Source organism: Bos mutus, chromosome 4, assembly GCF_027580195.1.
Source record: "Bos mutus isolate GX-2022 chromosome 4, NWIPB_WYAK_1.1, whole genome shotgun sequence".
Taxonomy (NCBI): Eukaryota; Metazoa; Chordata; class Mammalia; order Artiodactyla; family Bovidae; genus Bos; species Bos mutus.
Genome location: NC_091620.1, coordinates 85,535,939 through 85,550,415, shown reverse-complemented (window position 1 = coordinate 85,550,415; position 14,477 = coordinate 85,535,939). Strand labels below are relative to the sequence as shown.

The 14,477-nt window shown below is 38.8% G+C and overlaps 1 protein-coding gene across 1 annotated transcript in view; it reads left to right on the top strand.

Moving 5' to 3' along the window:
* ELAPOR2 (endosome-lysosome associated apoptosis and autophagy regulator family member 2) overlaps positions 1–14,477 on the top strand; it is a 223,755-nt gene that overhangs the window by 183,884 nt on the left and 25,394 nt on the right. Inside the window, exons 14-18 of the mRNA XM_070369712.1 lie at positions 973–1,236; positions 1,935–2,108; positions 4,353–4,542; positions 6,208–6,304; positions 6,863–6,964. Coding sequence (XP_070225813.1) covers positions 973–1,236; positions 1,935–2,108; positions 4,353–4,542; positions 6,208–6,304; positions 6,863–6,964 — 827 coding nt within the window. The remainder of the gene's footprint in view (positions 1–972; positions 1,237–1,934; positions 2,109–4,352; positions 4,543–6,207; positions 6,305–6,862; positions 6,965–14,477) is intronic.

The following is a 14,477-nucleotide window of genomic DNA, read 5'->3' as shown; positions in this document are numbered from 1 at the left end:
GAGTCCCAGCCTGTGGGGTGTGAACATGCTATAGAAGACATCCTGGCCTCCCTTTTGTCTTTAGCTCAGACAAAAAGCATTTCAGAAGCTGCTCTCTACTGATACAGTGGTGCTCACTGCTTGATGAAAACTAGACTTTAATTGACTCAGTGTCACAAGAAGGAAAAGTATTAGTAAGATCCAGGTTTTTACTCTCTGTTGTGCATCCAGTAGAAGTCAGAGCGTGTTGGTTAAGGAAAGTGCTAAAGAGGGAGAGGAAACCCAAAGAACTGATGCAGTTGCATCAATGTCACACAGTTAGTGTTTAAGTAAGGACTTTTTAATCCCTGGTCCAAGTCTTTTTCAACTTACCACACTGTAAACTTCATTATAAACATGTTTATCATGATATTTAGATTAGATCAGAATAAACAGTGATGGGAGATACAGTTGCTCTTTTTGCTAAATCGTATTGGTTCTTCCAAGTCTATACATATGCCTGAATTTTTACCAGTTATGATATAATCTCATGGTGATTGTGGCAAAATTCCTGGAACTCTATAACCATGAAAATTAGCTTCTAGTGTTAAGTCTTAGGTGCTTCCCTGGTGGCTCAGAGGTTAAGGCGTCTGCCTGCAATGAGACCTGGGTTGCTCCTGCTGCTGCTAAGTCACCTCAGTCGTGTCCGACTCTGTGTGACCCCATAGATGGCAGCCCACTAGGCCCCGCCGTCCCTGGGATTTTCCAGGCAAGAACACTGGAGTGGGTTGCCATTTCCTTCTCCAATACATGAAAGTGAAAAGTGAACTGGGTTAAATCTTAATAATTTTAAAAAAGAAAAGTACCAAAAAGGAGTACTCTTAATCTACTGTCAGTTATAAACTGCTAAGTTGGAATACTTTGCTTAGTTATTTTGGTGATATGAACATAAAACAATCTGGTTGTACAACTGAGTGCCAAGGCAGAAGTCATTACTTTCTGCTCTCTTTTTAGAATAGACGGTTCATCAATGACATGGTGAAGATTTATTCTATCACTGCCACTAATGCAGTTGATGGGGTGGCGTCCTCATGCCGTGCCTGTGCCCTTGGTTCTGAACAGTCGGGCTCATCGTGTGTCCCCTGCCCCCCAGGCCACTACATTGAGAAAGAAACCAACCAGTGCATGGAGTGTCCACCTGATACCTACCTGTCCATACATCAGGTCTATGGCAAGGAGGCTTGTATTCCATGTGGGCCTGGGAGTAGAAGCACTCAGGTAAGTGGGTCTGTATTTCAGTTATCCCCAGGAAAGCATATTTTAATAGACAAACTCAAAGGTTTCTCTTAATGTTTCTAATTTATATTTATAAATGGCTTTTTGAATTCCCTTCCTTATTTTACCTTGCCTTGCATCTATTGAGTGCTTAACATGGGTCTTGAAAATGATAATTACTGGGGACATAGAATATTAAGAAGAACATCTAAATAAGAATACCTTCCCAAAATATTAAAAGTGATTTCTTGTATATTCCATTATGACAGAACAAGTAAGCTGCCTCTCTATAGGTAGGCTGTAGGTGTATATGGAGAACAGCAAGAGTATCTTGTAACATTTTAAAGGAAAAGATTGATGCTATGAGTGAAGTAAAAAATAGTTTGATGTCTATTTGAACTGGCATGACAGGGCATTTTGGCTATTGATTAAAAATACCTTTCCACAAGAAACTAATCTTAGAATACTTCACTCTTTAAAAAATTCTAACTCTTCTGAACTTTGCTTAGAGAAATCTAGAGTTTAGAAATTTTCTATATTAGAGTGGTAAAATATGCCATGACTAAGACAAAACTACTGAAATAGTTTTTAAACCTAGTACTTTTAGGAAACACTTTTTTTTATAGCAGCTAATGCTTTCTTTCCTGCCATATTGTTTTTGCTTTGTTTTGTTTTGGATTTCTTAATGTTTGTGGTCAAAGGACCACTCAGTGTGCTACAGTGACTGCTTTTTCTACCATGAAAAAGAAAATCAAAGTTTGCATTATGACTTCAGCAACCTCAGCAGTGTGGGCTCCTTAATGAATGGTCCCAGCTTTACCTCCAAAGGAACAAAGTACTTCCATTTCTTCAATATCAGTTTATGTGGGCACGAGGTGAGTTCTGGCAAGGTGAGATGGGGCCAGGTTTCAGCTCTGATTGAGTTGTTTTCTGTGTGGGTGGACCAATAAAATCTCTATGGAAACTAACAGCCAAATGTCAGAAAGTGAGTTTTGACAGCTTAAATCCTTTGTTGCCTTCTGGCATGTTGGCAGTTTTCTCCACCAGGAGCATCCTTGTCTGGTTCTCAGTCCATCAAAGCACTTATCCAGTCAGCTGAACCCCCAAAGCTTGAAGCCATGGTGTAAGGGCTTTGAGGGTCTTTCACTTTTGTAAAGGTGGTTCAGACTTGCCAATCCCACCTGTTTCTTAGGCATAAAGTTAAGGTTTGAGAAAGTTTTACTGTTGCTTATGTTAAAAAGAAAAGACTTTTCAGAGGAAGTTTGTCCAAAAACAAAATGGAAATAAGCAGGGGGTAAGTGTCAGTTGATGAGGTAGCCTCTGCTAATAGATTATGGGGATTTAATTTTCTTTGGGAAGAAGTAGAATGTTAATTGATACTGGTAAAGGGAGAGTTACAGGACTCTGTATCCAATAATTTTGTGGGCATACAAGGTTGGAGTTGGGATGTATATATTCACCCTTAGCTAAGTTGAAAGTATAATTCATTTTCTCCATATCTATTCCCTTATTAACTCCTATTGTCTTCATTTTGAACTGCTGTGCCAAACTTTGTACAAAGGAAATAAAAAGACATCTCATGACTACAGAGGTTTTCAAACAGAAAGATCTATACATTTTTACATGGTGTGACATTTGTCCTATCCTGATTTTACACGGGGCAGTCCAGCACACTCACTTGATTAGTCACTAAGTTCACTGAATGTATAATTATATGTTACATACCTATTGTGTTAAATGCTGTGTAAAGCAGTGAAGAAGATTAATTCCATTATATTGGGTTGGCTGAAAAGTTTTTCCAGCATTTTCTTAAAATGTTACAGAAAACCCCAAACAAACTTTTTGGCCAACCCAGTATATCACACTTCTCAATCTCCTTCCTGTATGGCCACTGACTTAGCTTTTGTCTTCTCTCTTCTGTCTTCCTTCTCTTTCTTTCCTTTTTATTCTAATTCTTTTACTGTTATTCTCTTATTCATTTCCTCAGTAGTTTCTCTCTGCTCTTTCTCTTTGTTTATCTTTTAGTCTCAACAATTTAATTTAAGCTTAGTAAAAATATATTGCACCTGTATTGTGGTGAGCAGGCTTGGTGGAGAGAAAACATTTTGTAGGTTAAGATTGCTAGCTGCATTAAGAAAGAGAAATCTTTGTTCTTTATGCCCATCTGTGCACATTCTACATCTAAGACCAGTAAAATAGTGTTTCTCTTTTTCTTTATACATTTATTCACAGAAATTATAGAGTAAGCTAAAGTGATTTTTAGTGGAACTATAGTATATTTAAACATACTATATTAAAAAAATTAAAGTCTTCCCAGTTTTATAACTATCCTCCAAATGATTAAAAAAGTAAGCTCCTGTATTCCTTTCAACATACTGTGAACTTGAGCAGATCCACATCATTGAGTCTAAGAGTAGGTGAATAAAAACACTTATAGTGACCAACTGTTTAGAATTTAGATGTTGTCCTAGACTTTTATATTTTCTTTTTTAGACTTGACAATACTTTTCTGCCACACACAGGCCTATTCAGGAGAAGGAAGAGCAAGTTTTTTTTCTTGGCATTAAAACTTTCACCAGCAGTTTTCCGATCCCTTTGTATGCAGTGTTGTCTGAAGAATTGAAGATTTCATAGATGACTTATATTTCCTTAAGTCAAGTGGCTTTCACCCAGCACAAATGAAGTCTGTAGTTGGGGGAGCAGTGCAGCCTTGAATCACTATATTCATTAGAATGTCAGATTTTCAACCCTGTTTGAACATTGGAATTGGGTAAAGAATCTGCCTGCAATGCAGGAGATGGAAGTCTGATTCCTGGGTCAGGAAGACCCCCTGGAGAGGGCATGGCAACCCACTCCAGTGTTCTTGCCTGTAGAATGCTATGGACAGAGGAGCCTGGTGGACTATAGTCCATAGGGTCACAAAGAGCCAGACATGATTGAAGTGACTGAGCACCCGAGAGCTTTTAAAAAATACTGGTGCCTGTGCTCCCTCACCAGATCCCTGAAATCAGAATTGTGGTGAGGAGAGAGCCAATGCTCTGCTAGAATCACTAGGAAGCTGAGATCCAGTTTAGAAACTTACCTTCAGTAAAAACTTATTTCTGACTTTGTTTTCCTAGGGGAAGAAGTTGGCTGTCTGTACCAACAATATAACAGACTTTACAGTAAAGGAAATGGTGGCAGGGTCAGATGATTACACGAATTTGGTAGGAGCATTTGTGTGCCAGTCAACTATTATTCCTTCTGAAAGTAAGGGTTTCCGAGCAGCCTTATCATCACAATCCATCATTCTGGCAGATACATTTTTGGGTAAGTTTCATTTGGTTCATATATTCATGCATGCATTTGTTTAAAATCATGGTACTGATAACTTGTCTCTGCAGTGGTGCTTACCATAGGTGATTAAAACCCACAGATAATTCTAAGTCATCACTTTATAACATGGTTTAGAACTCCCTACAAGTAAGATCTTTTGATCATTCTTAATGAGTAGTAGAAGCTTCCAGAGTTATGTATTAATTCATATGACATGTTTTTCTCTGGCAATCTGTGTCTTTCATCAGATTTTCTAGGAATTTTTGAGGTAAAATAATAACCTCCCAAACTGTGAGCAAAAGAAGAAGAGTAAACAAACACAATATAGACTTAAATCATATCTGTCACCAGCTTTTATCATCTTTTCTCATACCAGAGGAAATCTGGTGACAAACAGCAAGAGTGAGTGTGCTAAATGTTATTCTCCATCTGCCCTTTCTATCTCTGGTCTGGAAAGTATAGGAAACTTTAAAAAAAATCAGGTCCCTAACTAGTTATTCTTAAGGATCTGGTTTATTAAAATATCTGGAGTAGGATTAGGGATCTAACAATGCATATGATAATCTAACAATTTAAAGAGCTTCTTAGACGATTCTAATCTGCAGCTAGATTTGAGACCCAGGCAATGGCACCACACTCCAGTACTCTTGCCTGGAAAATCCCATGGATGGAGGAGCCTGGTAGGCTGCAGTCCATGGGGTCGCTAAGAGTCAGACACGACTGAGCGACTTCACTTTCACTTTTCACTTTCATGCATTGGAGAAGGAAATGGCAACCCACTCCAGTATTCTTGCCTGGAGAATCCCAGGGACAGAGGAGCCTAGTGGGCTGCTATCTATGGGGTCACACAGAGTCAGACACGACTGAATTGACTTAGCAGTAGCAGTTATAGACTCTGGACTTCCCTGGTGGCTCAGATGGTAAAGCGTCTGCCTGAAATGTGGGAGACCTGGGTTTGATCCCTGGGTTGGAAAGATCCCCTAGAGAAGTTAATGGCAACCCACTCCAGTACCACTGATAGACTCCAGAAGAATTTAGCACCAAGGACATTTGCTATAATTTTCAGCACCAAGGACAGTTACTGAGTTTGTGCATCAGAACTCTTAGAACAAAGGTTGCTGTTATTGCTTGCATTTTGACTCGGCTATCATTTTGCATGGGGTTGATGGGTGGGGAATGCCTTGCTTTTAGATAAAATTTGAAGTTACTTTCTGGAAATATTTAGGGCACACAAAATTTTATTTTGTCAAATGTGTTTATAATGAATGTGAATGGATGAAAAGCTACATTAGCAAAGTAGCCCAGCTCATTCAACATAACTCACAAGAAGCTGAGAGTTATAATCATAGATTGTTGAAATGTTAAAACTAGAAGGGACTATGCAGACCACCTAAATTATTGCATGCATTTTACAAATTCAGGACATAAGAATCAGGGAAGTAAAGTGACTAAAGCAAAATTGCAAAGTTAAGGAGTAGAGTATTTTTTATTCTGGAAACCTTGTAAGGTTTATTATTCTTACATAATACATTAATTTTATATGATATTTCTAGTTAAAATGACAGCCTCAAAGTAAAGCTATTTTCTCTTTAGATATAGAGACTAAGTAAACCTAATTTTCCCATATTGCTTAATAGTTTCTTTTTCATTGTCATCTAGGAGTAACAGTTGAAACCACATTACAAAATATTAATATAAAAGAAGATATGTTCCCAGTTTCACCAAGCCAAATACCAGATGTGCATTTCTTTTATAAGTAAGTGAACATGCTGCTTCTTTTGATTATTTTCTTAATCATAAGGACATCACTTCAGGGTTTCTAACATAGTAGCTTATTTTGAATAGATAATCAGTAGTTGGTTCTTAAATGAAAGACTTAGTAAAAAATAGGAAACATGGAATATTTAGAAAGCATTATGTAATTTTTCTCATATATATAATCTTTTAAATAAGGCAATAAAGAGACTATTCATTGTCTAGGCAGTAATTATTTGTAATTCACACATCAAAACATCAGCCTAAGTCACTATGACCTCTAATACCTTAAAAAATTCTTTTGATTATAATTTTGATTATAATTACAATAGCTCTATTAATCCTTTGATGATAGCATATCACTTTACCTGTGGAGCAGGCAGCTTTTCATAGTCAGTGAAAGTAAATGAACTAAGTCTATATTAAAATTCTGAATTGGTGAACTTTGATACATTTTTTCATTTATTCATAGAGCATAGGAGCAGTTATACACAGAATGTTTTTGTTTTTGAAGCCTGTGTCATATTTGTTTTGTGAAGTGACCTTTGCCTTCTAATAGGTCTTCTACAACTACAACCTCTTGTGTAAATGGCCGATCAACTGCTGTGAAAATGAGGTGTAATCCTGCTAAACCAGGAGCGGGAGCCATTTCTGTCCCCAGGTAGTCTTATTTCAATATGATTCCTTCATGTATGTATTTATCAGGAAGCACAACTCTCCAGAACCTTGCTATTTTAAAACACATTCTCTATGGGTGTAAAGCAGAAAGGGAACAAAGAATCTGTAGATTTTTGTTTTCCAGATGTGCTGCTTGCCTGTTAAGAGGTATAGGTCCTTGCGAGTCTCAGCACTTTCAGTCTCCTCAATGACAGATTCTCATCTTGTTTGCCTGCGTGTCTTAATTATCTTGAAAATTATTTAAGTAATATATAACTATATTGTTGTATCATTTGATTGAGTCTCACTATCTAGTGTCAGTTTTCTTAAGAGCTGGATTAAGACTTGCCCTGGATTATAGTTCTTTATCAGCAAGGAACTATCTAGGTGACCTAGATTAAGCAATCTAACCTCTTTGTCATAGTTTCTTTCTCTATGAGGGATGAAGGTCAGGTTAGATGAGTTTCCTGTTCTTGAGTTCTCTAATGACTGGTGGGGAAATCACCAAGTGAGCTGTTAGCTGTCCACAGTCTAGATCTGATTAATACAGCCACTTTGGTTGGAAACAGTAAGAGAAACTAAGCAATTTCATGAATTTAAGATTGTAAACTTAAAAAATGCTCTCATAGTGTCTCCTGATTTTTATTTTGTATAGTTATTCATTGTCTACTATGTAGATTATTTATTTCTAATATTTTTAGGGTTAAGGTACCTTTGGATTATAATTTAATTTGCAGATTTTTATCCATCAAGCTAGCAAAAAATGTATATTTAAAAAATGATTGACTTAATTTTGTTTTTGTTACTTTCACTGTAACTTTTATGAGATTTTAATAAATCCTGCTTATATTACATCAGGATTGGAAATCAGTGGTTGAAGCATTGATTCAGTTACTTGGGTATCTTAAAAAATAATTACAGTGATAACATGGTATTTTGAGCTCATTTCTGGGCATAAACTCACACCAGCATTCACCTCTTACCAACTCTGTTTCATTAATTTTTCTCTTCACCTGTTCAAGGTGAGATATTAATATGATGAGCACAGAAAATAATAAAACTGAAAGAAACAGAGGGAGCCTGGAGCTCAAGGGCATCATGTAGTAGAGGATCCCTGGGCCAGCATCCAAGCTGGAGTTGGGGCAGCAGAGCACACTTTCTTTTTGAGAAGGTGTATCCAGAGATTTGTTCACTATGGTCTCATATCTCACCATATTGCTTTGAGTTCAGACACTTGTTTTATTTACTAGAGCACTTCTGAGGTCCTTTTTTGGACCTATCAGCTCAGTTCTCTTGGTCTAGCCTCTGGGAGCCCACATGAATGACTTCTAAGGCCTCCTTCAGGAGCCTCCATGACTTAAGCAGATAATACTACTGAAGTCAAGCACTGTCCTTTAGAAAATGCACCACTCTAACTCTCCCAAGGTGGGTTCTGATGTTTTCATGTAATGAGAAAATGATAGTCTCATGATGTTAAATGATGGCATCTAGAAACTAGCTTTTTCCTTATGAAAAGAAGAAAAGTTAAGTTTTTCCTTTGACCTCAGGCAGTTTTTTCTACTTGACTATCTTTGCAAGGATTTCCCAAGATCAGAGACAGCAGAATACCTTGGAGTGTCTATTGTAAAACTGATTTTTAGGCCTTCACTGAAACCGAAAGAATCTCCAAATGTTAAGCACCAGAATATTTATAAAACCACAAGGCAGTTCTGACATGTTAAAATTTGAGAACTATTGATCTTAACCCCCATTTTGGAAATTTTTTTTTTCTGAGACAGATTCTCACATTTTGTTTTGCATTTTAATTTTCTGAAAAGCTAAATTAAAAGGTTGTGGTCTACAGGGTGGATTCTTTCATATTTTCATAAAACTCTTTAATTTTGATGCATCCTGTAGTTTGAGGACTGCTGCTCTAGGGAACTGCTTGAACCTCACAACCTAAATGTGCTCAGAGTGAAAAGTGAAAGTGAAAGTCGCTCAGTCGTGTCCGACGCTATGAGATCCCATGGAATAGTCCATGGAATTCTCCAGGCCAGAATACTGGAATGGGTAGCCTTTCCTTTCTCCAGGGGATCTTCCCAACCCAGGGATCTTCCCAACCCAGGGATCAAACCCAGGTCTCTTGCAATGCAGGCAGATTCTTTACCAGCTGAACCAGCAGGGAAGCCCAAGAATACTGTAGCGGGTAGACTATCTCTTCTCCAGTGGATCTTCCTGACCCAGGAATTGAACCAGGGTCTCCTGCATTGCAGGTGGATTCTTTTTTTTTTTTTGGAATTAAGTGTGCTGTGTGCACATTTAATAGGACTGAATATACACCTGCTGTTGCTTGCCTGTGTGTTAGTTGCTCAGACATGTTTGACTCTTTGCAACCCCATAGACTGTAGTCCAGCAAGCTCCTGTGCTCATGGGATTTTCCAGGCAAGCATACTGGAGTGGGTAGCCATTTCCTTCTCCAGGGGGGGTCTTTCCGGCCCAAGGATTGAACCCATGTCTCCTGTGTATCCTACATTGCAGGCAGATTCTTTACCCGCTGAGCCATCCAGGAAACCCATGGAGGTGGGTGGATTCTTTACCAAGTATGAACCACCTGTGCTGATCTTTCATTCTTTCTTGAGTCTTGAATTTCCCATCAGGGCACAAGGGGGCGCTCTGCGATCAGAACATGAGAAATGGAAGCTTGTACGGAAATAATCAGAATATTTTTTTTAGCTGTAGGTTTGACTAAAGATTTCCTACTAACAGTAAAGAAATGTTAACAGAGCCAAATTTACTTAGGCTACTTTTGAAGGGGATTTAATTTGCATTTTTCTTTTTTGAGCTTTAAATTCTCCAGGAGAGAAAGAAAGGTACTAACCAGGCAATTGCCCTGTGAAATCTCATATGCTTACCAAGAAGTCACTATGGAGAGAATTTGCCAGCTCAGAAAGGGTGCTGTCCCTTGGAATTCTCTCTTGGTCAATAACCTTACAAACCAGGCAAAGGCGACTTTAGCAGTAGTGATGTTGACTGGGGCTCCGTGTCTTGGTGACCAGGAAACATGTCACAAGATCCCCAGCCTTGGGGAAAAAAATTAGGATGTCTTCACAGAAAGCGAAAGGGGCCAGAGAAAAGGAGAACTGTGTGTTCTCTGTGGATCTCACATGCAACGTAGAAGGAGCAGCAAACATCCTGGACCGCCCACAAATCTGCAGTTGGAAACTCCAGCCTGTCTGTTTGGTCTGGCAGATGCAGTTGGTTTCTAATTCCACAAAGTGTCTGGAGGATGTGAGACATTTTCAATGAAAACTTAACAGCATGATGTCTGTGGCAGATGAAATCAGAGAGCTGGAGTGGACTTTTGAGATTATCTAGTGCAGTTTGTACCTTGGCTAAAGAAGAAATTGCTAACACAGTCGACCACTAATATCCCTAAATAGATGCCTCTCCAGTTTCTACCTAAAAGGCTTCCCAAACCCCTAATCATGATCCTATGTGGTTAGAGGACTCGAAGATTCTCCTTTCATTGGGAAACATTTAGACCTAAGCACTATGTCCAGAGTACTTTTTCAGAAACATGAGAAATTGCTGTTAGTTTTATCTGGAAAGATTTAAAAAGGTTTGAAAGTTTTTTTAAAAGCTTTATTGGAAAACAAGCAGAGGGAACCATTTTTACTCTGATAATGGAGATGTCATTGCACATTTGGGATCCTCCCATCAAACCCATTTACTCGACGCAGTAGGAAACACTGAGAAGCCTGGTTGTATGCGTGGCTATAGCGTGGCAGTCACAATGGGGTGATTGCCTGATTCTGTTGTTCTTTTTATGTCATCATGCTTTTATCTTGTCATTTCCTCCCGTCCTTCATGGGCAGAGATTTGCAAATAAACACAGTAAACAGAGGGAAATAGCACATTTATCTGGGAACTCAACTGATCTGCAAGTTGTTGGTGCCTTCTTTTTAATGACTCATCTTTCCTCAAATAAGGTTGTCTTTGTTAATGTTATGAGTTAGAGGAAAATCCTCCTCCTTTCTCTCTTACAACTTTTAACCACATTTAACTGCTTGGGTAGTTGATAAGTCCAAAATCATTTTGTGAAATCCTCCTTCAAAACCAAAATTCATTTTCTTTCTAAGTGTAGCTTCTGAGGAGACTGTCTCTCACAAAAGGGATGCTTCACAGTTCTGTCCTGAGAGCTTTCAGAGGTTGCGCACACCAGGGATTTCTTCCACAGGCTCTAATTAAAATCTCCGTATCAAAGTCATTGGATCTATTGGCTGCTAGTGTAGTGCTTTTCTTGGTAGTTGGGGAAGGACTGTTAAAGCCAAAACAGTTGTCTATTCATTTTAATTTATTAAGAGCCAGAGAATAACCATTGTTTAAATGAGTTCCTTGTTTATTTCTGTTCTCTGCACCCTTTAGGGACAGATAATATGTAAATTCATATATAGGTTAAAAAGGCAATAGAACTCAATTAAAATCAAACATGTTCTTATAACATTAAATAGTAAGGAGGCATATGAAAGGACTGTGATCACAAGTGAAAACAACTGAAACCCGTTATGATCAAGAAAGAGAAGGAGGAAGAGATCAAATGGTGGAGTAGGACAATGCAGAGCTCACCTCCCCCCATGAACATGTCAAAAATACATCTGCATGTGGAGCGATTCTCACTGAAAACAAACTGGAGGCTGGTAGAAGGACTTGTGTGCACCCAGGGGTGTAACAGAAAGAGTCACATGGAGTCAATTAGGAAGGGAAGAGAAGTGGTCAGTATGGACCTGTGCCCCTCAGAAGGGACACAGAAGAGGAGGGAGACATCACAAGCTGGGAGATCCCCCTGAAGAGTGAGTGGTTTCAGCTACATAGTAAACGCTCCAGCCTTGGGGTCTGACAGGCAATGAAACCATCAACAAAATGAAAAATAGCCTGTTGCTGCTGCTGCTAAGTCACTTCAGTTGTGTCTGACTCTGTGTGACCCCATAGGCAGCCTACCAGGCTCCTCCGTCTCTGGGATTCTCCAGGCCAGAACACTGGAGTGGGTTGCCATTTCCTTCTCCAATGCATGAAAGTGAAAAGTGAAAGTGAAGTCACTCAGTTGTGTCCGACTCTTCGTGACCCCGTAGACTGCAGCCCACCAGGCTCCTCCATCCATGGGATTCTCCAGGCAAGAATACTGGAGTGAAAAATAGCCTACTGATTGAAAATGTATCCCAATGATATGCCCAAGAAAGGATTAGTACCCAAAATACATAGACAGCTCATACAATTTGTTGACTTAAAAATGTACAATGTGAGAGTTGCGAGTTAAGTTTTATTTGGGCCAAAATGAGGATTGCAATCTGGGAGACAGCACCTCAGATAGCTATGAGAAACTGCTCCAAAGAGGCAGGGGGGAAAGGTCAGTATATATGTGATTTTGGTGAAGGGAGAATACGTGCAATCAAGGCCATATTTTTCCAGGAGTTTTCTACTAGTCTTATGAACCCTTCACTTGTCACGAGGAATAGTGTCACCATGAAGGGTTTTAGTACTTTTCTAGATATGAAGAGATGCAAGAACTGAGCTCATAAAATCAGCTCCTGAGAATATCTGTCTGGAGACCTATCTTGCCAATTTTCCCAGAGGACAGAGTGCATCATTTCTGCTCTCCACACTGAACTCCTTTGGAGGTGTTGAAGATCAGCAGCAGAAGCACACGGTTTAATCCTTGTAGAGGCAGATGGCAAGCAGCCATGGCAAGTGCCAATTTGTAGTTGACAAACGCAATATTAAAAAAAAACCCACAACTTAAAAATGGACAGAAGACCTGTATACACATTATTTTTCCCCCCCAGAGAAGACATACAGATGGCCAAAAGGCACAGGGAAGATGCTCCACATTGCTAATTATTTGAGAAATGCAAATCAAAACCACAAGGATATATCACCTCAACACCAGTCAGAATTGCTGCCATCCAAAAAAGTCACAAATAACAAATGTTGGCAAAAATGGAGAAAAGGAAACTCTAGTACAGTGTTGGTGGGAATGTAAATTAGTGCAGCTAACTAGAGCCAGACATCCTGGAGTGTGAAGTCAAGTGGGCCTAAGGAAGTATTACTAAAGCTAGTGAAGGCAATGGAATTCCAGCGGAGCTATTTCAGATCCTAAAAGATGATGCTGATACAATGCTGCATAAATATGCCATCAAATTTGGAAAGCTCAGCAGTGGCCACAGGACCGGAAAAGGTCAGTTTTCATTCAAATCCCAAAGAAGGGCAATGCCAGAGAATGTTCAAACTACTGCACAATTGCACTCATCTCACATACTAGCAAGGTAATGCTCAAAATCCTTCAAGCTGGGCTTATTTAACTTCTATGCAGAGTGAATTATGCAAAATGCTGGACTGGATGAAGCACAAGTTGTAATCAAGATTGCCGGGAGAAATGTCAATAACCTCAGATATGCAGATGACACCACCCTTATGGCAGAAAGCGAAGAGGAACTAAAGAGCATCTTGATGAAGGTGAAAGAGGAAGAGTGAAAAAGTTGACTTAAAATTCAACATTCAAAAAAGGAAGGTCGTGCATCCAGTCCCATCACTTATGACAAACAGATGGGGAAACATGGAAACAGTGAAAGATTTTATTTTCTTGGGCTCCAAAATCACTGCAGATGGTGACTGCAGTCATGAAATGAAAAGATGCTTGCTCCTTGGGAGAAAAGCTATGACAAACCTGGACAGTGTATTAAAAAGCAGAGACATCACTTTGCTGACAAAGGTCTGTATAGTCGAGGCTATGGTTTTCCAGTAGTCATGTATAGGTGTGAGAGTTGGACCATAAAGAAGACTGACATAGCCAGTTTAGCTTTTTTAAACATTTAGGACCACAATAGCTTTCTGTTAATGGTTAAAAAATATTTTTAGGAATTGCAAAAGAAAATGTATCTTTTTAATCTTTGTTGGATATTTTTATGTTAAAATATATACATGGTTGTGAAAACAATTTGAAGATATGTAAAGAAAATAGCTTTTCTTGCTCTTGGTCTATCTGCACCTCATCCAAGGTAAGGAAAGCAATTTAAAAGAAATGATTTCTTTTTATTTTATTTTTAGAAAAAATTTTGAATGGGAGGTATAGTCACGTGGTTAAAAATTCCAGAGGCACCAGAGAGGGTCTAGTCCTCCAGTCTTGAAGGGCAATGGATGCTGGCATTTTCTTGTGTATCTTTAAAAATACATTTTATTCATGAGTAAGTAGTACACATATTTTTAGATTTCTCCTCCAGAGTTTTTATGGGCATAGTAATATCCAGCATCAACTGTCCTGCACCTCGCATATTCCTCTTTACAATGGATCTCAGCACTTCTTCCATCTCTATGTTGAAAGCTTCTCATTCTTCCTGTGATGTGTGGTGCTCCACTGCATGGTTGAACTATGATTTAGGACCAGCGCCCACCTGGTCCTAAATGGATGGACGTTTATTAACATCTGATGGATGTTTATTAACATCTTTTGCTATTAAAAACTGTGCTGCAAGAAATAACTTTAT